We start from the raw sequence: 25238 nt of genomic DNA on the forward strand, positions 1-25238 counted from the left end.
GGTTAGTGATTAAATGAAATGAGATTAACAATTTTGACTTGTTAGTAGGAAATTCAGAGGGTCAATAAAATTAACGAAACAGAGCAGTTTAACCCATTTGCCTGACATTGGGAAGTCTTTCAGGCCTTTCATGTGAAGAACCTTTTTTAAAAAGTTCATTTTGGGTTTTTTTTTTTTTTTTTCAATGTGAAAGACTGAATTAACCAAAGGAAATGGTTAGTTTTCTAATTCCTTTTCTTTGCCTTGCTTTTCTAACTCCTATTACATCAATATTAGCAAAGAATTTTTTCTAATTTTATTTTCCAATAAAATTACTTTGAGTTTTACTTATGGCAGCTAGCTGCTTTCTTGAACTACTTACTAATTTTAATTGAGTTGATAAATACTATTAAAAAAACCTAGGTCCTATATATCTTTAGTTGGGAAATGTAATAAATTCAAAATAGAGAATATTTAGAATTCTTTTAAACCTGACATTCACTTCTTGCTTTTCATGTAATTCTTGTTTTAGACACTACCTTTTTAACTTAGTGGAAAATATTTAGTGAATGTGATTGATGGAACTGCAATTTCATCTTGTCACTTTGTGTCTTTATGCTTAGGTTTATTGCATTCTTCTGTTAAAAAAAACTGTTTACAGAATGATTCTGAAGAACCGGCTTTGTCTGTAACCAGCTCTTTTGGGACAATTATGAGAAAATGTTCTAATAATGAAAGCAGTTCTAATAATAATAAAACAATATCTCAGGACCTTGATTATAAAGAAGCAAAAATTAATAAGGAAAAACTGCAGTCATTTATAACCACAGAAACTGGTTATGTGTCATGCTTGCAGGAAAAGCACTGTGAAGATGATCCAAAAAGCCAGAGAGTTTCAGATATAAAGGAAAAAGTATTGCCTGCAGTATTTCAGCCTGCATTGCCACATTCAGAGGAATGTAATGATATTCTCTTCCAATCCCAGGAAAGCTTTTTACATGGCCATGATAATACCACCATTTTAACTCGTAGCTCCAAGGATCTTCTGTCAAATCCAGTTGTGATTTCTAGAGGAAAAGAATCATATAAAATGTCAGAGAAAATAAAATCTGAGAATTGTGAAGCTGGTTTTGAATTAACCAAAAGTATTTCCATGGAAAAGAATCAAGAAACATGTGTTGTAAATGAAAATTCTAAAAAAGCTGAGCTGTTGTCACCTGAAAAATACATAACAGAAGCATCACCTTCTATGAAGGTACAGTTCAACCAAAATACAAATCTCACAGTAATCCAAAAAGACCAAGAAGAAACTACTTTAATTTCAAAACTAACTGTCCCTCCAAACTCTGAAGAACTTTTCCCAGACAAAGAGAATAATTTTGTCTTTCAAACAACTACTGAAAGGAATATTCCTGTTTTAGGAAACATTAAGGAAGTTCATGAGGCAGACCTCAGTTGTTTAAGAGAAGCTGTTCCCGAGAACTCTGCCATAGTAGCATGTACAGACATAGATGACGGACAAGCAGCCAAAGTGTCGATTACAAAAGATTTTGGTTCATCAGATGTAGTCTGTGATCTTGCAGAGAAGAATAGAAATAGTGTAAAGCAACCACCAAAAATGACTCTAGGTCAAGATTCAAAGTCAGATGTCTCGTTGGATATAGATATGAAATCAAACAGAAATAATGATTGCATGGGCAAATGGGCAGGACTCTCAGATTCGATTTCAAGTCACAATTTTGGACGTGGCTTCAGAACAGCTTCTAATAAAGAAATAAAGCTGTCTGAACACAACATTAAGAAAAGTAAAATGCTCTTCAAAGATATTGAAGAACATTATCCTACTAGCTTAGCCTGTGTTGAAATTGTAAATACCGTATCATTAGAAAATCAAAAGAAAGGAAGCAGACCTCATGAACTTGATTCACAGTCAGTTAATACTGTATCTGGGTATGTGCAGAGTAGTGCAGTTGTTTCTGATAGTGGAAATAGTCACACAACTCCTCTAGTTTTATCTTTAAAGGGAGACTTTAACTCAAACCATAATTTAACACCTAGCCAGAAGGCAGAAATTACAGAACTTTCTACTATATTGGAAGAATCAGGAAGTCAGTTTGAATTTACACAGTTTAGAAAACCAAGCCACATGTTACAGAGTAATCCATTTGAAATGCCTGAAAACCAGATAACTGTCTTGAATACCACTTCTGAGGAATGGAAAGATGTTGATCTTCATCTCACAATTAATGCCCCATCTCTCAGTCAGGTGGGTAGCAGCAAGAAATGTAAAGGTATAGTTGGAGGTAAGCAAAAGTTGGCTTGCTTCTCAACAACAAACTGTAACAAAAGTGCTTCTGGTTATTTAACAGATAAAAACGAAGTGGAGTTTAGGGGCTTTTATTCTGCTCGTGGTGCAAAACTGAATGTTTCTAGTGAATCATTGCAGAAAGCCATGAAACTGTTCGGTGACATTGAGAATGTTAGTGAGGAAACTCCTGCAGAAGTAGATCCAGGAAGTTTCTCTTCAAGTCAGTGTAATGATTCTGATGTTTCGATGTTTAAGGTAGAAAATTACAGCAATGATAAAAATTTAAGTGAGAAAAATAATGAATGCCAACTAACGCTACAAAATAACATTGAAATGACTACTGGGATTTTTGTCAAAGAATATACTGAAGACTACAGGAGAAATACTGAAAATGAAGATAACAAATATACTGGTTTTGTTTGTAACTTAGAATCTGATGGCAATGCTTCAAGTAAAAATGATACAGTTTATATTCGTAAAGATGAAAATGGCTTGCCATGTATTGATCAACAAAACATACATCTAAAATTATCTAGCCAGTTTATGAAGGAGGGAAACATTCAAATTAAAGGTTTGTCAGATTTAACTTGTTTGGAAGTTGTGAAAGCTGAAGAAACATTTAATGTTAATATGTCAAATAAAAAAGAGTCAGCCACTAACAAGATGAGGCAAAATATAAAAGATTTTGATGTTTTTGATTTGTCCTTTCAGACTGCAAGTGGGAAAAACATCAGAGTCTCTAAAGAGTCTTTAAATAAAGTTGTAAATTTCTTTGATGAAAAATCTGCAGAAGAACTGACTAACTTTTCAGATTCCTCAAATTCTGAATTACTTTCTGGCATAAATATCAACAAAATAGACATTTCAAGTCATGAGGAAACAGATATGGTCAAAAACAAAATATTGAAAGGAGGCGACCCAGTTGGCATTAAAAATCAAGTACTGACTCTCCAGCAGAGACCTGAATGTGAAATCAAAAAGATCATAGAACCAGCCATGTTGGGTTTTCATACAGCTAGTGGGAAAAAAGTAAAAATTGCGAAGGAATCTTTGGACAAAGTGAAAAATCTTTTTGATGAAAAAAAGCAAAATAATAGTGAAATCACTAATTTCAGCCATCAAGGGGCAAAGACGCTAAAGGACAGAGAGCTATGTAAAGAAGGGCTTGAATTAGCATGTGAGACAGTTGAAATAACTGCCCCAAAGCATGAAGAAATGCAGTATTCTCTAGAGGAGAAAAGGCTTGTTTCTAAGGAGACAGGCATGCCACCCAGGTTCTTAAGTGATCATTTATACAGACAAAGTGAAAATCTCAAGATATCAAATAGTATCTCTCTGAGAAAAGTACATGAAAATATAGAAGAAGAAACAAGAAAAAGTCCTATAACTTGTTATACAGATCAGTCCACTTGTTCAGCCATTGAAAATTCAGCTTTAGCCTTTTACACAGGACGTGGTAGAAAAATTTCTGTGAGTCAGGCTTCACTATTTGAAGCCAAAAAATGGATTAGAGAAGGAGAATTGAATAATCAACTAGAAAAAATAAATTCTGCCAAGGTTATATGTTTAAAGGAATATCCTGGAGATTGTGTAGGAAATCCTTCATGTGGAAATAGTTCAAACAGTATCATAACTGAAAATGACAAAAATCTCTCTGAAAAACAAGATTCAACTTCCTTAAGTAACAGCATGTCTAACAGCTATTCATATCATTCTGATTTTTCTCATTCCAATGAGTTATTTAATAAGTCAGAGTATCTCTCAAAAAATAAAAGTCATAATTCTGATATTGAGTCAGTAGTGAGGAATGTCAAAGATAGAAAAAACACTAGTTTTTCTGAAATAATATCCACTGTAAGAGAAGCAAACATAAACCCACAAGCTGTAGACAAAGATAGTTGTGTTCAGAAACTTGTCACAGACTCTTCACCATGCAAAAATACAAACACAGCTGTTGAAGTGGCCATATCTGATTCAAATAATTTTGAGACAGAGCAACCTGCACTCAGTATAGCAAGTGATAAAATAGCCTTTGTTTCTCATGAAACAAAAGTGAGAGAGAGGTTTACAGACAACTGCAGGAAGGTAACTAAGCAAAACACTGAGAGTGAATCAGGCACTGGCCGAAAAAAAATTGTGACACATTCTCATAAGGCATTGGGTGATTCAGAGGATATTATTTTTCCTAACTCTCCAGATAGTGAAGAACATAGTATGCATTCACACGAGGTTTTTCCTGACATTCAAAGTGAACACCTTTTACAACATGACCAAAGTATATCTGGATTGGAGAAAGTTTCTAAAACACCACTTTATCATATTAATTTGAAAACTTCTGATAAGTGTAAATTTAACATAGGAAAATGTCCCAAGTCAGTCTCTTCTGTAAATGTTTGTGGGATTTTTAGCACAGCAAGTGGAAAATCTGTACAAGTATCAGATGCTGCCTTACAAAAGGCAAGACAGGTATTTTCTAAGACAGAAGATAGTGGTAAGCAACTCTTTCCCCAAGTATCATTTAAAAGTAATGAAGAACATTCAAACAAGTTTGCAAGAGAAGAAAATACTGTGATACATACCCCCCAAAATTTACTATCATCTGCTTTCTCTGGATTTAGTACAGCAAGTGGAAAACAGGTTCCAGTTTCTGAGAGTGCCTTTTGCAAAGTTACAGGAATGTTCGAGGAATTTGATTTAATTGGAACTGAATGTAGTCTTCAGCATTCGCCTCCATCTAGACAAGATTTATCAAAGATACTTACTCTTTCTTGTATTGATAAGAGAACCTCAGAACACTCTGTAAGCTCCAAAACGGGAAAAGCCTATAATGAAGAGTTTAAATTATCAAACAACTATAACATTGAAAGTGGTTCTTCAGAAAATAATCATGCTATTAAAGCTTCTCCATATCTCTCTCAGTTTAAGCAAGACAAACAACAGTTGATGTCAGGAACCAATGTATCACACATTGATAACATTCGTCTTTTGGGTAAAGAACAAGCTTTACCTAAAAATATAAAAATGGAAATTGGGAAAACTGAAACTTTTCCTGATTTTCCTATGAAAACAAATACAGAAGTTTGTTCTCCTAACTCCAAAGATCCAGAAAAGTATTTTGAAACAGAAGCAGTAGAGATTGCCAAAGCCTTTATGGAAGATGATGAGCTGACAGATTCTGAACTTCTAAGCCACGCCAAACACTCTCATTTTACATGCCAAAAAAACAAGGAAACGGTTTTGATAAATTCGGGAATTGGAAAAAGAAGAGGAGATGCACTTGTCACAGTTGGTAAGTGTCTGTTATTTCCTGTTGGTTTCCCAATCACTTTTTAAATTAAATCCGTAATAATTCTGATATGCTAGGTTGTAGCAATTAGGATATTATACACTGAATATATTTTTTCAGACTTTTATGTGTAGTTTGGGAGAATGCGATTTCACTCGTGATATCACTGAGTCTGTGTACCAAGAAGTCATTGGCTGAGTCCTGTTTACATACATATACATAGAGAGGGAGAGAGAGCGCAGAGGTTCAGACTCTGGGTCTTAAGAACTTTAAAAGTTAGTTTCTAATTATAGGTGTTGCTTAGCTTTTTTTTTTTTTTTCATCCAGGAAGTGTTCTAAAATCAGTTACCATTAGCAAATAGTATTCTGGTCTTAATGCCATTTGGAGTATGTTCTAATTTCTCTTTTAAATGTAGTATAACAACTTAGTTCAATTATTAGGTTAATTGGATGTTTGATTTTTTTTTTTCTGTTAGTATCTCTGTCTAGGAGTAATCTTAAATAATTGAATCTGTTGATTAGTTACAATTAAAGTAAATAAAAACTAACTCTCCAACTTTTAAGTGGATGATCTTAAATACCTAGCTACTGTTTAAAAACTCTAGACTGGTAGAGTAGTTGAGTTACCACAACTTTTCTTGTCCAGTCCCTTCACATTACGGAGAAAGACACTGAAGCCAGTGAGTTCATTCTTCCACTTGGTGCATTTTGCCCTTAAGTCATCCTGGTGGATACAGACTTGCTTAATCAAGTCTTATCCAGGTCACATTCTTTACCAAGTTTATGTTATGGGCAAAGTAGTAAGTTTATAATACTGACCTTAAACTGTTGCTGTTCTCTAGTGCAAAATTATGAGGTGCAGATGCTTAACGATATTCATAATTCTTTCATGGAAAATAATGGCTTTATTTATAGGACCCCATTTTGTTCATGTGTGTACTAAAGTGGGTTGGCCTTATGCTTAGGAATAAAAACAACTCAGACTTCTACTAAATGTTCTCAACAACATCACTGTTTCATTTCCCTCACTTCTGTTAGATATCAATATATATAGTTTAATCAGCTTCTGGTTACTTGAATAGTACAGGTTCGTGTCAAGCAATTAAGTCACTTTATAATCTAACACTTGATAAAGACTTGCATGGACATTTTTATTTATTAAATCCTTCAAGTTTGCTTTCTTTAATAAAACGTCAATTCCTAATAGCCTGTGGCTTTGTGGTTTATCTCCACCTTGACTCTGTATGCAATTCAGGTTTCCAATAAAACTTGATTTATACTTTTAAAAAAGCATCAAAGAGCAAAGTATCTGTTAACACATTATCTCAGGATGACATGGAAATGCATAACAAATTATGGTTTAAGTTTACTCTCAGCCTTTGTAGAGTTTTTAAATAAGAAGTACATATTGGCTTCCCTGGTGGCACAGTGGTTGAGAGTCCACTTGCTGATGCAAGGGACACAGGTTCGTGCCCCGGTCCGGGAGGATCCCACATGCCGCAGAGCGGCTGGGCGTCTGGAGCCTGTGCTCCGCAATGGGAGAGGCCACAACAGTGAGAGGCCCGTGTATCGCAAAAAATAAATAAATAAATAAAAAAGAAGTACATATTACTTTTGGTAATACTTGGATGTAATTTTGGTAATTTAAAATCTTTTTTCCTACTCACTGACTCTAATTCAAGGACCTATATCATAAATTCCTTCTTGAGTGTAATGCAAAAAAAAAAAAAAGTTTACTTGAAGAAATTTTGTTTGTCCTTATTGCCAGTAAACCTAGGGTTACTAAGTGGCAGCTTATTAAAAAATAGCTTATGTGTGATATCTGGTAACACCTGTTTATCCCTGGACCCTATTAAATAGTGGTATTTTAAATGGTCAAAAAATAATAGAAATTAAATTGATGTTGAAAAATTAATTTTCTCCTTCAAAATAGAATTTTCACTAGTTAGCATATTGTAAGAGTCAGTATTTTAGTTTTAAAAAAATGGACTATAGGCTTTTTTTAAAAAAATTTGATATTATATGTTTTAAAAACATGTATGGAAATTTCCTTTTAGGAGAACCCCCAATCAAAAGAAACTTGTTGAATGAATTTGACAGGATAATAGAAAATCAAGGAAAATACTTAAAGGCTTCAAAAAGCAGTCCAGATGGTAAAATTTGTTTTTTATCCATATCTTTTTTTATAGTTACTATACTTAGTATTCTTTGAGTTATTTTTCTTTGGGTATGTAGGTAATTGGGCACGCCTTTACAGTGTGGTTTGTTAAAGCTTACATCTTGCCTTGTTTTGTTATGTGAGCTTTTCCTTCATAATACCTAGTATAATGTGGAAGTTCTCCATAATTGAGAAATGTGAAATGATAACAAAATAATGACTTTTAAAATAAAAAGCTGTAAGAATTTAGTAAGAACTTAGTAAAATACTTTAAGCTCAGGTTCTAGAATCTAGTTGATTTCATAATATTTACATGAATCAGTTATTTAATTGAAAAACAGTGACTTTCAAATTATGTTATTTCTTATACATTTATTAGATGGGATTCTTCAGCAAGGAAGAGCTTTCCCTTAACAACTGGGGATGAACTCTATAGTTCCTCCTAAAAAGGCAGGGTAAATATTGAATTCTTTCCCTTTACTTACCAATTTTCAGAGTAAAGAGTAGTTGGTGTAGTAATCACTACTAATGGTAGTAGAGGAATTTTTTTCTTAGTTGAGTAAAACTGATTTCTTAGATTTTTATTTATAATGTATATATAAAGTTTAAAAGAACACATTATAAGTAATGTATTTCTTTACAAAAGAAAACATTTTTTGATGCTCAAATCATTTCAAATTTGAAAGTGGAAACCTCTTCAAGTATTTCCTAAGAGTTTTTTTTTTTTAATATGCTTTAATTAACCTTTGAACACTTTCTTGCTTTTTATTTTCACAAAAAGATTTCTTAGGGAGTCATTGTAATTCCCTGCCCCAGTTCTAGAATCCTTAAAATCTACAAAGATCCTTCCAGTGGTTAATATTTTTTAAAAAACAAAATTTGAATGCTAACTATGCTCATAGCTGCTGGTGTATTTTTTATTAATGCTGCATTCTTGGTTTCTAATAACCTTAACATATTTACTTATTTGCTTTATCTTCCAGCCATGGTTCTCAAACTTTTTGATCTCAAGATCTCTTTATATTCTTAAAAATGATTGAGGATCCCAAAGAGCATTTGGTTGTGTGGATTATATCTATTTATATTTACCATATTCAACATTAAAACTGAGAAATTTTAATATTTATAAATATTAAATATTGTGCATTGGTCAGTTTGAAAATATTAGTTCAGAGTTATGCAGCTCTTCCAAACGTTGACACATTTTATTATACAATCTTAAACAATTACTTTTGTTAATGTCACCACTGATCTAATCTGAAAATTTAGTATTGGGAAATTGTCAAGCTAACAGCCAGATACAAGCATTCCAAAATTGTCATTTTGTTTAAAAGCTTGAATTTTACAATTCAGTTTGTTTGGCAGCAAATACTCTCACTTGTTTTTTTGTAGTGATAAGCTCATTTCATTCATTTTTGAAGAAATATCTGCTGCATACCCAAGTCTGAAAGATTGTGATTTGTTGGTTATTCTTTCAAGTAAAAATGGAATTATTTGGGACAAAAATGATTAGTGCAGTTCACATACAGTGCATTTCCTCAAGACAATTATTGCACTAAAGTATGCAGCAGGACATACCAGCAGTGCTAATGTCAACACAGTGAGAAAGATATATATAACTTCTTCTCCTCCTCCTTCTTTTCCTTTTTCAACTTCTTCTTCTCCTTCTTCTTCTTATTATTATATGATTATTATTACGATAGATTGACAGCTTGGATCCCCTTTAAGGGTTGTGGGTTCCTCCCACCCAGGGTTCCATGGATCACTTTGAGAATCACTGTCTTACAGTATATGTATAATAGCTTCAAGTTTACAATACCAGTGTTAATAAATACCAATAATAAAACTACTAAGGGAAATTTAAGAATTCTTTGCAGTTTTTGTCCTAAGAATATATATCATTAAGAATGTGTAGTCAAAGTTCTGTGTTCAAATGCCACTCAAAATAATTAGTTTGCGGTTAACAATTTAATAATTAGGTTAGATTCGTTAGTTTTCAATTTTAGGGTTTGCTTTTTCTTTTTTAATTTTATATTTGAATATATAGAATGTTTACATAGTTCATTCATCAAAACTACAAAAAGGTTTACTTGGAGAAGCCTGATTTCCATCGCCATCTCCTCTACACTGTTCACCACCTTCCTCACTACCTTGATAACTATTTTAAATGGTTTTTGGTCTGTCCTTTTAGGGTTTCTTTTTGTGAAAATAAGTAAATATGTGTATATATGTTCTCATTACGTTTCTTTCTTACTCAGAAGGTATCAGTATGCATATGGTTTTGTACCTTCTTTGTTTGTTGTTTACTTTAGAATTTCTCTGGAGATCATGCCTTAATGAGTATCAAGAGATCTTCCTCGTTCTTTCTTGTGGTTGTTTAGTACTTGATCATGTCGCTGTATCAGTGTATTCTGGTTTATTCAACCAATCCCGTCCCTACTAATGGACTAGTTTTGAAGATTTAAGAAGTACAAGTTACCTGCTGAGAATGAATAATATCTACAGTTTAGCTTGTCAACCTTCATAAAACTTTTAAATATTATATTTGCATTGGCAATTCACTAACACATTTGAGTTATGATTAACATCAGCTGACTAAATTTATACTGATTTCTTATATATGTTTGCACTGTGAGTTATTTGGTATTCATCATTATCAATTTGTGAATCAAATTTTTGATGGTTATTAACTAAGCATTCATTATATGCATTGAAAAATTTTAAATGTATAATTTTCTCACATTTTTGTGTAAATATTTACAATAATGTGTAATGAACATAGGAAATAAAATCTCCCATTAGATTTTCATTAATACATAATGTAAAAGACATTTCATTAATACATAATGTAAAATAATGTTTTTGTAGGCACAATGAAAGATAGAAGATTGTTTATGCATCACATTTCTTTAGAGCCAGTTACCTGTGGACCCTCTTGGTAAGACATGTTTAATTTTTTTTTTTAATTCTACTAATATAGTATAGGAAAAATGTGGGGTTTTTAAATAAATATTTCTAGAAATGCTGGCTCTAACATACAGTACAGACATTAACACTTCCCCTTTTTGAAAGCCTGCATCAGGATTAAATAATTCTGTACTTTGGTAGTACTTTATAATGCTGTGCATATTATTATGTCATTTTTAATAACTTTGTAAAGTAGAAAAACAGATTTTATTGCAATTTTGTGGATAAGGTACTGAGGTTGAGAGAGATTAAGGAAATTACTCAAAACCAATTAATAAAGGTGGCCTATATTATATCTCAATTATATTGGTGGAAGTGAAAGAAAAATTAAAGATGGCAAAATATGCTTTTGTCTCTCCTCCCTCTCAAAACCCTATTAGTTGCTAAGAGAATTTTTTTTAATGTATAAATCTGTAAGTACAGTGTTGTTTCAGAAGAAACAACAAAATTTTAGAAGCTAAAAATCATAAATGATTTACAAAGACATAGAAAACTAAAACCTAACATTAGAGCAAGCAGAGAAGCTATTCAGTTTCCCCTAAAGAACCTGAGAAAGACTCAAATTGGCAGCAACATGTAATTCTGAAGGTGAGGTAGAAAATAGGAAGATTAGTTGAAAATCTGTTTAAGAGACATCTATATCCCCTCCCCCACTGCAGGCAGGCAATTATCCCTCTTCTGTCAAAAGACCAGAAGGTCATTCTCTGGAGAAGATGAATTGGAGGGATTCTGAATTGGGGATGGGGTTGGGGGAAGATTCTGAAAAGAGAGATAAAGTAAAAATCTGGATGTCGAGTAGTGAGACTCCCTAGCCTCCTTCCCACACTTGGCTCCCAAATGCTGGCAGCCAGGCCTTTAGGCGGAAGACTAGACGATTGTTTCTGTGGGTAACAGGAATAGAAAAGACTAAAAATACTGACAGTTGTGGTTACTTAAGTTAAACCGCATACCAGATCACCAGACAGTGAAGCCAACAACTGACAAGCCCACCAGCACACAGCTTCCAGTCAGCTCTTCAGTGCTTCACACTTAAATTAGAATAGATAATCAAGGATCACTAGTCATTGGAAGAAAGCCTCTGGGAAAGATAGTATCCAAAGTACAAAAACCAAAGGACAGAAAAGGAACTTAGAGGAAATAGACCATGCAACAAGAAGAAAACTTCAAAAAAAGTACTAATATTTTCAGGAAAGAGAACATATTGTATCTGTAAAATAAGAACAAGTTGCTATAAGAAGAGCTCTTGGAAATTAAAAATATGATGGCACAAATAAATTAACTCAGTAGAAGAAATAGAAGATAAAAGTTATGAAAACTCCCAGAATATAGTGCAAAAAAGAAGAGGAGATGAAAAAAGAATGAAAGATAATTTTAAGTCAGTCCTGTGGCTCTAACATCTGAAGAATTGGACTTTGAGAAAGAAGTAACAGAGGAGAAATACAAGTTTTCAAAGAAATAATTTAAGATATTTTATCAGTACTGAAGGACATGAGTTTCCTTGATTAAAAGGACCCTCTGAGTAAGCACATGAATAAAAATGACCTGTACTAAAGTATATCCTTGTGAAATTTTAGAAAATCAGGTTTCAAATGAAGTTTCCAGAGTCATAGTGGTATGAGTCCTCTCATCATTAACAGTGGAAGCTAGAAGGTTATAGATTACAGAGCAATGCCTTTAAAATTCTGAAAGAAAATGATTTTCAACCTAGAATTCTACCACTGACCAAAATATCAAATAAGTGTGAGGATAAACATTTTTCAGATGTAAAGTATCAAAAGGTTTGTCTCCCACACACTTTTCTCAGGGAGCTAACTAAAGTCCATAAATCAGAAGGAGGAAGATATAGGATTTAAGGAACAGGAATTCAACATAGCAGAAAGTAAAGGGAATCATCAGGATTATACAGAAGGGGGAGATCCCAGAATTAGAGCTGTGTGGCTAAACCTAGACAGGTACCCAGACCATTTTGGTAGAATAGAGCCCTGGGAGAGTTTGCCTACCAGGAAAAGATTAAAGCAGAACCTGAAGTATTTTAATGTATTAAGAAACTTCTTGGTAAAGATGGTGAATTGAGCATACTCACCTACTTTAATTGCCTCTCAAATTTTTACCAAAACAACCATGAAGGAATTCATACATACACACATACACACACACACACGTCCCCTCCCCAAAGACAGGGAGAATGGGAGAGGAGAGACCACAGTGACTACATTGTTCAAAGCATACATACAGGAGAAAACTGATTTGAAAGTGGTAGTGGGGAGAGGAGAGAACCAATCATTTTACACTAAAGAAGCCTCAGAAGCTCAGGAACTGGTGAATCTTCAGAATTGGGTGGTGAGGGACTTCCCTTGTGGCACAGTGGTTAAGAATCTGCCTGCCAGTGCAGGGGACATGGGTTTGAGCCCTGGTCTGGGAAGATCCTACATGGCGTGGAACCGCTATGCCCATGCGCCACAACTACCGAGCTTGCGCTCTAGAGCCCGCAAGCTACAACTACTGAAGCCTGCGCTCCTAGAGCCCATGCTCCGCAACAATAGAAGTCACTACAATGAGAAGCCTGTGCACCGCAATGAAGAGTAGCCCCTGCTCGCTGCAACTAGAGAAAGCCCGCACACAGCAGCAAAGACCCAACACAGCCAAAAATAAATAAATTAAGGAAAAAAAGAAAGAAAAAATAATTGGGTGGTGGAGAAGGAGCCAAAATAAGGGTATATAGGTTGAGAATCTATTTAAGATGCCGTCAAATCCCCTCCTTCACTCGATGAAGCTGGGCACTACCTCTTATGCAGTCTAACAAAAGACTAGAGGTTAACTGTCCAGGGAGGGTACAATACAGGGTTTCTTTATTGAACACACTAGGCACAGTGGAAGGCAGGAGTAATATACTGAAGGCAAGGGGATCAGGTTAATGTGTGCACACTGAATGTTGGGGGCCTCTCCTCCCCAGGTCTTCTTCCCCCACTCAGCTTCCAGAATGCTGGTAGCTAAGTTTTCACTATTAGAAGCTTCCAGTTAATCTACAGTGTTGCTTACAATCAGTAACGGTGTACCAAAGGCTTCCAAACAGCTCTGTGATCCCCGATGCTTAAATAGGAACAGACAACCAAAGATTACCGAACATCACAAAAATCAAAAATGAAATAACCAAAAATCAAACTAATGAAAATAACTTAGAAGAAACACTATTCAAGGAGCAGAATGAAAAGAGAATTATATGTATAAAGCTGAGAGTTTGGGTGTGAATGAATGATAGGTACATAGAAAAGCAGCAGAGTTTTAAAAAAATAATAACCCAATGGAAAGCAAAAGTTGTAAAGATAGGAATTACAATGAGAATGTACTACATATTAATACCACATATACTTTTTACTAATATAACACACTCAGCTGTAAAAAGTATTTAGTCATAATATAAATGTAAAATATTGACAGAATCGAATATGTAACTTGGGAAGATGAGGAAAGGAGAGAGAGAAAGAGTGTTTGGTAAAGTGGAAGTGGTCTTGTAGGAGCTAAATCTCCATTCTCCATGGTGGCTCTTCAATAGAAAAAAGCCCAGAAGAAGCAGTTACTGAGGTGTCACTTATAGATAATGGATGTGAATATCACAGAAGCATCTCAAATTGTAGACAGCAGTTGTAAAATCTTTTCTAATGGTAAATTTTTAAGCCCAAACATATGGTTTAAATTGCATTAATGTTATCTTTTCAAAAATAACTACTTGTGACATTGTTGAAAAAGTCATCGACCTGTATTCTGGAATATATTTTTCAGCAGGCTACTAATATACATGTTTTGAATGTAGAAATCCAGGTGATTTTTAAAATTTTCATTTTCAAAAGTAGGTTGTAATATTAAAAATAAAGTAAATGCTTACTTATCTACATATTACCTTAATTTACTCATATGATAGGAAAATAGTTTTATGCATTTAACAAACAGGTATTAAGCACCTTTTCGAAGTATCTAATTTATACTGTGTTGATAGATGAAAAGATATGTAAGTCCAAGTCAGATTGCTTGTCTTGGAGCCAGGCATGAAAAGAATTATTGTGCTATAAATACTAAAATGAATATAATAAAGTGATGTGAGAGCACAGAAAAATTGGCAGCTTAATTATGTGACAAAAGTTTAATAGGAAAAGTACTTTAGATGGAATGTAAAGAATGCTGGTTAAAGAGGGCATTCCAAATCTGGAAACAGTAAGAAGTTGTGTGACTTTCATCATGGGATTTGTCAGGCTGGGGGTGGGCTGAGGACGAGGAAACACAAAGAAATGGAGAGAGTAGGACCAAGAAGGAAGCCTCCTGTATGTCATTTCTGACAAGTCGAAACCTGGATAGGCGATACTTTGTCTTTGGAAGTTTAAGAAGAGACGTGACGTAACCAGATTCGTGTTTTAGAAACAGACCAGAGAGAAAAGGTTGCAAGGAGATTCGTAAGGAACTAAAGGCCTTAGTTTAGTTAGTACATGTGGTAGAGAGCAGAGAGTGAGTGGAAGACAGATTCAAGATTTGGCAAGAGAGTCATTAACTGAGAGTGGCAAAATATCTCCATGTGGATTCAAATAGAGGTCTTGATCATAACTTGCAAAGCAAACTCCTCATTTTCACAATATTTTTCATATTTAAAAACATTGGAGTGAAAAATCAGTGAAAGTAAGTTTTGGAGTACACAGGTTTATTCATTCCTGTGCACTTGATCTCATCTAGGTCTATTCAAGAAAACCAGTCCAGCCATTGTCCCCTCTCTCTCCTGCATTGATCATTTTTCCACCTTACTGGATTAGTCCCATCAGTGTAGGTAGTTGCTATAAATCTCCCATCTTGAAAAGAAAAGCCTTTCTTGACTCCTCTTATCCCACCAGTCCATTTCTATGCCCCACTTAAAGCACATCTTATGAGAATTGTCTCAACTCACTTTCTCTACTTCATCTCTTCCCTTTCTCTCCTGAGCCCATCCCAGTCTTTCATCACTACCCACTACCCCTCATCAAGATTACCAGTTACCATTTTCTTTACTCTGGCTTCTGGGACATCTGTCTTACGTCTCCTCCTATCCCACTGGCTGTTCTTTCTTACTCGCCTTTGCTAATTCTTCCCCTAACTGCTAAAGGTTAAATACCCGCATGGTTCAGCTCCAGATGGCTTCTCTTCCTGCCCTTCCTCCCTAGTATCTCATCCACTCATGACTCTGTATACCATCTATTTGGTGACAGCTCCAAAATTAATATCTTTAGCCCAGATTTCTTCCCTGAACAACATATTTATTCATTCAGCTACCTACTTGACATTTTTATTTGGGTGACTTACAGATATCTTAAATGTAACATCTCCAAAGCTGATATTCTTTCCCCTTACTTGTTTTCCTATAAATGTAAAAGTCTAACAACTCTGCTTTCAAAATATATGCCAAATCCAATCACTTCTCACCATTTCCACCCTTAACACCTGGTTCAAGTCACCATAAAACTGTCTACATTATTTCAACAGAACTGGTCTTCCTGCTTCCTACTTTGCCTCCCCCCACCTCCCTATACACAGTGAATTTTCAGCAAAGAAGCCAGAGGGATCCTTTTAAGTATAAGGCAGATTATGTCATTTCTGGACTCAAAAACTGTTCCATGACTTCCCATCTCATAGTACAAGCCAGAAGTCCTTACCATGGTACGCAGGTTCTTTGTGATCTGGCCTTTTTGCTACCTTTCCAGTCTCACCTGCTAACTTTCCCCTTGCCTACTCTGCTCCAGGCACACTTGTGTCTAGCCCAGTACGTGATGTCTACTCTGCCTGTAGCAGTCTTCTCCCAAATCTCTTCATGGCTTTCCCTCTCACTTCCTTTAGGTTTCTGTATAAATGTCACCTTGTCAATAATGTTTTCCTTACCAGCCTATATAAAATATCGTTTATTTATTTCTGCTGGACACACTTCCTGTCCCCCTTACCATGCTTTAATTTTCTCCATAGCATATATAATACCAATTGACATATTTACTTGTTTGTCTGTTTCCCCCCACTAGAATGTAGACTCTATTAATTTGTTTTATTTGTCACTATATCCCCCAGCCAGAACACTGCCTGGAAAGTAGTAGGAACACATTAAATACTTGCTGGATAGATGAATGGATAACTAAATAAGTTGTAGGGTAACTTCAAGTTCCATGGGCTTAGGGTTGGGTAAAAGGAAGTATGGGGTTTTCAACAAAATATCGAGGAAGAACATGTACGCTAGGGAAGGTGGTAAGTTTAGTTTGGGACATGCTTAGTTTGAGATGAGTGTGGAACATCAAGATAGGGATGTCTGGTACTAGATGCAGTTCAAAGTATAGGAATAACACCTGGGGAGTGTCGGGCATAAAGATACAGATTGATATTTTTATTGTTAGATGGTAATTTAAGCAATGTAAATGACTCATATCACCCAGGGGAAGTGTCTAGGGAAGAAATCCAACTTTGGAGGCAGGAAGATTTTTAAGAGAAAGAAGAAAAAAACAGTTAAAAAAGAAAAGGAAAGAAAGAAAAAGAGGGACAATCGTGGTGTAAATATTCGCGGTGAGAATTTTAAAAAGGAACAAGTTGTGAAAACTGTTAGAGGTCAAGCAGAATGAGTTTACACATGAAGCTTTTTTTAATTTTGGTATTGGGAGGTCATTAGCAACTTTATTGAGAAAAGTTTCTGTAGAATAGTGGGGAAAATGAGAGTTCAGAGAGTGGAAAGTGAGGAAGTGAAAATAGCTAGTTTAGATTACCTACGGAGGAAGGTTGGCCATGAGGGGTACGTAACAGTATCCGCTTGAAAGGGAGATAAGGTTGAGAAAAAAGTCAAGAGTGGGCAAGGCTTTCTGAATGAAAAAGGTGTAACAGATGATAGAGAAAGGAAGGAGATGGAATATCATTGCAAGAGTGGGGCTCCCGAGGAGACTGGGATACTAGATGGGGTCAAGAATACAGGTGAAGAGGTTACCATGAGAAGAGGACGGGTAGACAGATGTCTGGCGAAGGAGGTAAGTGAGGAGCTGTGATAGACCTGGAAGAGACAGATGGGGGAATCCAGGTTTGACACATTCTCTTCTCTCATGTTTGTAGGTGGTAAAGTCAAAGCCTGGGAGTCAGTGTGTGAGAGATAGTTACAGACTTGGAGAGTGTGGTATTGTTTTGGAGGGCAACCATGATGAAATGCAGAACGGTTACCAGAATAGGATAGCCATGTAGCAATTGAGGGTCTACGAAAAAAAAATACATATTCCAAAACATTTATATATATATATATATATATATATATATGTACATTTACTGGTAAATAATCACGCTTAAATATTTTCTCCCCATTGTAGCACAAGTACGGAAAGGCGAGAAATGCAGAATCCAAATTTCACTGCATCTGGTCAAGAATTTCTATCTAAATCTCATTTTTCTGAACACCCAACCTTGGAAAAGTCTTCAAGCAGTTTATCAGTTTCAGGGCAGCCACTTTGTAAGGTTCCTGCCCCAAGAAATGAAAAAAGGAGACACTCGACAACTACAGGCAAACCAATGAAAGTCTTTGTCCCACCTTTTAAAACTAAATCGCATGTTCACAGAGATGAACAGTGTGTTAACAGGAATACTAATTTCGAGGAAAACAAACAAAAACAAAAAAACATAGATGAACATGGCTCTGGTGATCGTGAAAATAATGTTAATGACAGTGAAATTCATCAAACAACAGCTATGCTTTTCACAAAGGGTGAAGAAGAACCTTTAGGTATTGTGTGAAAATTTGTGTTGATGTATTTTTGCCTTTCAGATATATATATTTCTTATGTTAAATAACACCTTGAGGATTTTTGCCCCTTTTATGATGATTACTAATTTCAAAACCTTTTGTATTGCTTTATTTTCTGTCCAAAGATTAAGTTTAAATTACTCTGTTTTCTTTCAAAGGTAGCTAACTGTAGACATTCTTCTTAAAAAAAAAAAGCTATTAGACATGCAGTCTAGGACAGCTATTATTGGATTATGATTTTTATCAGGCTACTAATTTTCTTCCAAATTCGAAATAAAAATAATCTATTTCTGTTCTTTTAGAAACATTTATCAAGTAGAAACTTTTTTTCATCCCTTAAGATTTAAAGTTAGAGCAAATTGATATATATCATTTTATAAAACAAGGGTTGTGCTTTTAAATTTTATATTCAATTTTACTTTTTGTTAATTATTTATTCTTTAATAGATTTAATTACAAATCTTCAGACTGCCAGAGATATACAGGATATGCGAATTAAAAAGAAACAAAGGCAACGTATTTTTCCACAGCCAGGCAGTCTGTATCTTGCAAAAACATCCACTATGCCTAGAATCTCTCTGAAAGTAGCAGTAGAAAGCCGAGTCCCCACTGCATGTTCTCATAAACAGGTATGCTTTTGTCTATAATGCTAATTAATAGCTTTTATAGCAATGTGTAACTTTATTTCATTAACTGGCATCTTCAAATTGTTTAAAGAAAACAAATTGATGCAGAAATGGATGAGTAAAATCATCTTGCTTCCTAATCAGCCTGCAGTGGCAACCTCCTCCTCTGCTGTCTTATCCTAAAGTGATCAGTGCCTCAAAATTACAATTTCTCTTTCGCCTTCAAAATGTATTCATTTTATTACTATAAGTGCTCTCAGCTGGGTGTTAAAGTAGTCTCATTGAATTTAAAGTGTGAATGACTCATAACCCTGAACCTGCTAAGAGCCATTTACATTTTTAAAAGGATTCTTATTAAGCCAGTACTATCTAGTTGGAATTTGGAGCAATGGAGAGGTGAGAGTCTGGGCCTCTTCTGAGTTTTTTAACTTAAGAGGTTTTCTTAAACATTAAATTACTTTTTTATCCCCACAACGACTTCCTATGGCAGATGTAGCAGGAGGCATGTACATAAGGGGAATGGGAAAGGTGCAGCAGACTCTTGAATGTATAGGTCATTTATATTATGTAAAAACTTTTTGACTTCCAGTAAGTAAGTTACATATTTTTATAGTGAATATTTTCATATTTAAATGAAAAACTTTGGGTAGATTCAGTTTGGGTGTGTTATAATTTTTTTTTCTGTGAAACATTCTTTTGTTTGATGTTTCTTACTCATTATCAAATTTTTCTATCATTTATTTTGTGCAGCTATATAGGTACGGTGTTTCTAAACATTGTGTAAAAATTAACAGCAAAAATGCAGAGTCTTTTCAGTTTCACACTCAGGATTATTTTGGTAAGGAAAGTTTATGGGCTGGAAAGGGAATACAGTTGGCTGATGGTGGATGGCTCATACCCTCCAATGATGGAATGGCTGGAAAAGAAGAATTTTATAGGTACTCTCTGCAAAAAGAAATTTTGTATTAACTAACTTTTGTATGTTCCATCATCTCTCTCTTCCTCACAAGTCCCTTTTTATCTTTCCTTATCTCTCCTGAACTTAAAAATTTGGCTAGAAATCAGAAGTTTATACATTGAATCATTTTAAGTACATGTGGTTCACTTGATATTCTGTTGAAATCTTTTGAAAAGTGAATTTTGGTTTGTCTTAGGATTTAGTGAATTGGTTTTTCTTAAATTAGGACATTATAGCTTTTATAAAATAAAAACTGATAAGAAAGGTTAAGTGTGAGTTGGCCTTATTGTAAACCCACACACATGTGTATACTTGTGTGGATATTCTCTTTCATTGTGTATTTCAGTAAATATAAAATATAAAAAATAAAGTTAAACAGAAATACTTAAATATCAGTAATACCAAGTGACTAGAAAACTCCAGTGCCCTAAAAAATCAACAGTTTAGGAACTATATATCCTCTTAGGATTCTAGTGTTTATACAAACATAATTTTAAATGTTTGCTATCAGGGAGGTATTACCTCATGCCAATGACAAGAGATAGGAAACCTTTCTCCTGTGCCCTTATTTTTGAGATCTCAGTATATCTTTTTAAGTTTATAGTTTTGAGAAAAGTGTTAAAATATTTTTTTCTTAAATTTTTGTTATGTTTTTGGAGTATTTTAAAACACGAATGTTATTTACATCTTGGTACTTGTCCCACATAACAAATATCAGCTGTTGATTCTAGTTGGAAAAGTAACAGCTGTATCACTTAATTGTATTAGGTAGACTGCATAGTGTAGAGGTTGAGTGATTACTCTGTAATCAGGTGGGCATGGTTCAAACTGCATTGTTGAGGCTCAAGCTGTGTTTTTGATCATTCAACAAATATTTATTGAGAACCTACTATGTGTCCGATACTATCTTGGGTACTAGGGATAGCAAAACAAAAAAATCTCTGCCCTAATAAATCATATATTCTAGTTTGGGACAGGGAAAGAAAATTTTAAAAGGGAATAAGTAAATGGTATAATATATTAAAAAGTGATAAATACTTTGAAGATAAAGCTGGAAAAAGGGGGTAAGAGAGAGTTAGGTGAGGAGAGGTATACAATTTTTTAAATAGAGTAAGAAGGCAATGTGTAAGGGTACTGATGCTAGTGGTTGGTAGATAGGAGGGTGGAAGTTTATGGAAGTTCTCTTTTAATTACTTCTGTTTATGTAGTGCTGAGAGTGAGAATGGGAAAGGAGGAGGAGTTGTAGATTTGAGCAGATATCAAGAAGAGAACCAGGACTAGAGAAGGAAGTTCTTAGGTGATTTCTAAAAACAATCTCTTTGATAAGAAATATATAATCTAAAATATAATTATTTTACAGTAAGGATCTCATTTTCCAGTTGAAATAATTGTATTGACTAACATGTTAAGTGAAATTTTTATTAGCATATTTTGATACATGTCATTTTCTAAAATTATAATACTTATTACGTTAACTCATAACAACTTATTGAATGATCTTGTACAATTTAGTTTTTGTGCAAAGAATAGTCGGGGTTATTGAATTCAGTATCATCTTACCTGGTTTTTATTATTTCTTCTACTTTTATTTGTTCAGAGCTCTGTGTGACACCCCAGGTGTGGATCCAAAGCTTATTTCTAGAGTTTGGGTCTATAATCATTATAGATGGATTATATGGAAACTGGCAGCTATGGAATTTGCCTTTCCTAAAGAATTTGCTAATAGATGCCTAAACCCAGAAAGGGTACTTCTTCAACTCAAATACAGGCAAGTTTAAAGCGCTATATTAAGTAATCATATATTGTATGGGTCAGACTTCTGTGCTGTCTGTGACTTGCACATCAGAGCCAGTTGTTGGTGACAGCTGCCATCCCACACTGCTGTTCAGTTGTATAGCGCAGTTCTCTTGTCACCCTCCAGCCCCCACTTAAGAGCAATCACACATTCATACACTCTCTGCTTCCCTCTTCTCCCACCCTCTCCTTAACCTCTTGGCACATGAGAAGAATATGAATTACTAATTTGATCGGCTCTTCAGGGATTGCTAGTAAAGAATTTTTGCATTTTGGGGGTTTTAATATTTAGTTCATATTTTAGCAGTATAAAACTTAATATATTACCAGCTACCAAATTTTAAATTCTCTTCAGTCTCAGTATTCAATAAAGGTATTTAATTTTTATTCTCAATTATTCGGTGACTTTTTTTTACAATGAAATTCTAGACCCACAATTTCTAAAATAATTCTTTTTTTTCCTTTTAGGTATGATATGGAAATTGATAGAAGCAGAAGATCAGCTATAAAAAAGATAATGGAAAGGGATGACACAGCTGCAAAAACACTTATTCTCTGTGTTTCTGAAATAATTTCATTAAGCACAAATATATCTGAAACTTCTAGCAGTAAAATTAATAGTATGGATACCACAAAAGTGGCCGTTGTCGAACTTACAGATGGATGGTATGCTATTAAGGCCCAGGTGGATCCTCCCCTCTTAGCTCTCTTAAAGAACAGTAGACTAACTGTGGGTCAGAAGATCATAATTCACGGAGCAGAGCTGGTGGGCTCTCCTGATGCCTGTACGCCTCTTGAAGCCCCAGAATCTCTTATGTTAAAGGTAAATTAAATTAATGTACACTCTTGGTAAAAATCAGTCACTGATTCAGTTAAATTCTAGAGAGAGTTTACATTTAAATTTTAAAATTTACTTATGCCTATTAAGGATGCTTCGTTTCTTGAAAATGTACTGATACTGTTATTAGTTTAAGTGGCATATTTCTCAGATAGTTAAATATTTGTGTTTTTGGAAAGCCAGAGATATTTACTGAGCTGAAATAATGCAGTTGCAAGTTCAAGAGCAGGAGTAAATTTGCACCGGATGTTTGATTTTGGTACCTGTAGCCCTCATGTTGTTCTCATAGTATTGCTCTGCTTCCACTGTGATTACTTGGCCAAATCTCTGTTCCAGTATGATTAGAACATAAGATTTCAGTGATTCTTGGATATAGAATACTAAAGTACACCTTTCATCTCTATGTAGATTTAAACCTAGATAACAGGACTTTGTCATGTTGAATAGTCTGTAATACTGCTATCAGAAATGACTGCTAATGTTGCACATTCAGATTCACTTTTGAGGTAACCTTGTAAAGAATTTACTTCTGTTGTATTCTGGATCACTGTAATTCAGGAAAGCATTTTAATAAATCAATCATTTTTAAGTTAAAGAGATAATTTGTCATTAACTTGGGTTGCTTTTAGTCAAGCTGAAACAGGCTTTTGTTTTATGTTGCTTAGAATACCAAAGTTGCACTGGCTTTCAATTTTTGTTTTATCAAATCAATATATGTGCATAATTTCAAAACTCAAGTAAAATAAGGTATATAGCCCCACATACACAAAAGCAGTCACTGATGCAACCCTGCCTAACCTCCCTTCATGCTCCCCAAAGGCAGCCACTTCCAATCTCTTTGGCTATTTCTTTTGCTTATACTGTTAGGTCTTCTTTTCACCTTCAGTTTAGACATTAACTGTTAGCTTCCTGCTATGAAAGATGAGGAGTGAAGTCAGTATTCAATGTTTATGTTATAATGACTATGAAAAATATTTTTTGCAACTCAGCATACAGTATACCATGATTACATTTCCTTTCTTTACAACTTACTGCTTTCCCTGGAGTTATTAACTGTCTTGTCTTTTTTGTCTTTCTTAATTTTCTTTATCCTTATTACCAACTCATTCCCACACAGGAGCCATATAAAAATTGTCTCACTATGTTAAAATACCTTTATCAGTTCCATTTCTTTTTCTTGGAGATTCCTTGGATCTCTCCATGTTCCTGCTCAGTTCTGAACTGGTTATCTTCTATGTATGCTGCACAGTTATTCTTGAAATTATTTTCACCTCTTTCTGAGTTAGAAAGCCCTATACTCTGAATTCCATACCTTTCTAGATGTATTCCCTAGCTTTAAGGGCACACAACCGCCAGAGGCTTCTTGAGAAAGGAAACATGCAGGGTTTTTTTATCTTATTACAAGATTGGCTGAATATAGAATTTGAGGTTGAAATATTATAATTCTTTCAGAATTTTGAAGACATTTCCTCTGTTACCTTCTTGCTTCTGGTATAGTTTCTGTTAAGTTCAGTGCTGGTCTTATTCCCAGTCCTTTACTATGTGATCTGTTCCTAAGACGTTTTTAAGATTGTCTCCATCATTCTGAAATTTCACAATGAGGTGATTTGGTGTCAGCCTTAGAAGCAGGAAAATTATCATAAAATCTGAAATAGAATTGAATACAGGTATATATTTAACTTATAAATCAATTTATTAATTTGTCCAGATTTCTGCTAACAGCACTCGGCCTGCTTGCTGGTATGCCAAACTCGGATTCTTTTCCAATCCTAGACCTTTTCCTCTTCCCTTGTCATCACTTTTCAGCGATGGAGGAAATGTTGGTTGTGTTGACATAATTATTCAAAGAGCATACCCTATACAGGTATGATGTATTCTTGAAACTTACTCTGTATTTCTTTCTTTAGAGACAATTAATTTGAATGATTGCTCCCTACCCTGTATTTCTGTTTGACACATTATTACAGTGGATGGAGAAGACATCATCTGGATTATACATATTTCGCAATGAAAGAGAAGAAGAAAAGGAAGCAACAAAATATGCAGAAGCCCAACAAAAGAAACTGGAAGCCCTGTTCACTAAAATTCAAGCAGAATTTGAAGAGCATGAAGGTAAAATGAGTTGTATTTACAAGATCTTTTTTTCAGAGTTTTAGAGGCTTCTAACTGGGTGAATTGTCTTTATTTTGAGTAATAGATTTTTTTTTTCTAATTCTGAATTTTTTCTGATTTGAAAAAAAAAATTACATAGGTAAACAGATAAGCATTGAATTGGCCCCGAAATATCACATCTTTATTCAACATAATGAGCTTTTAGATCCTCACAAATTGTCTTAGGCAATTAAACATTACATACCTACAGCACTTTTCAGAAGTCTTAATTAAACTGGCCCGTAAGCTTTAGTACTAAAGTATTTGTAGCATCAATTTTTGGTATTAGAGTAAGAAAAGCAACAAGGGAAAGAACTATCAAATTATTCTCCCCAAGCTGTTTGTCATTCTCTTTCCTCTGTGTCCTTATCTACATAATAGAACTTGCATTTTTGCTGTTGT

The 25238-nt window shown here is 34.5% G+C and overlaps 1 protein-coding gene across 2 annotated transcripts in view; it reads left to right on the forward strand.

Moving 5' to 3' along the window:
- BRCA2 (BRCA2 DNA repair associated) overlaps positions 1 to 25238 on the forward strand; it is a 53975-nt gene that overhangs the window by 14251 nt on the left and 14486 nt on the right. For both annotated transcript variants that reach the window (XM_079903289.1, XM_079903290.1), the window contains exons 11-20: positions 603 to 5576; positions 7631 to 7726; positions 10600 to 10669; positions 18039 to 18448; positions 18917 to 19098; positions 19846 to 20033; positions 21651 to 21821; positions 22316 to 22670; positions 24394 to 24549; positions 24653 to 24797. In XM_079903289.1, the coding sequence (XP_079759415.1) occupies positions 603 to 5576; positions 7631 to 7726; positions 10600 to 10669; positions 18039 to 18448; positions 18917 to 19098; positions 19846 to 20033; positions 21651 to 21821; positions 22316 to 22670; positions 24394 to 24549; positions 24653 to 24797 (6747 nt within the window). The remainder of the gene's footprint in view (positions 1 to 602; positions 5577 to 7630; positions 7727 to 10599; positions 10670 to 18038; positions 18449 to 18916; positions 19099 to 19845; positions 20034 to 21650; positions 21822 to 22315; positions 22671 to 24393; positions 24550 to 24652; positions 24798 to 25238) is intronic.

The sequence above is a fragment of the Stenella coeruleoalba genome (genome assembly GCF_951394435.1).
Source record: "Stenella coeruleoalba genome assembly, chromosome: 18".
In the NCBI taxonomy this organism is placed as follows: domain Eukaryota; kingdom Metazoa; phylum Chordata; class Mammalia; order Artiodactyla; family Delphinidae; genus Stenella; species Stenella coeruleoalba.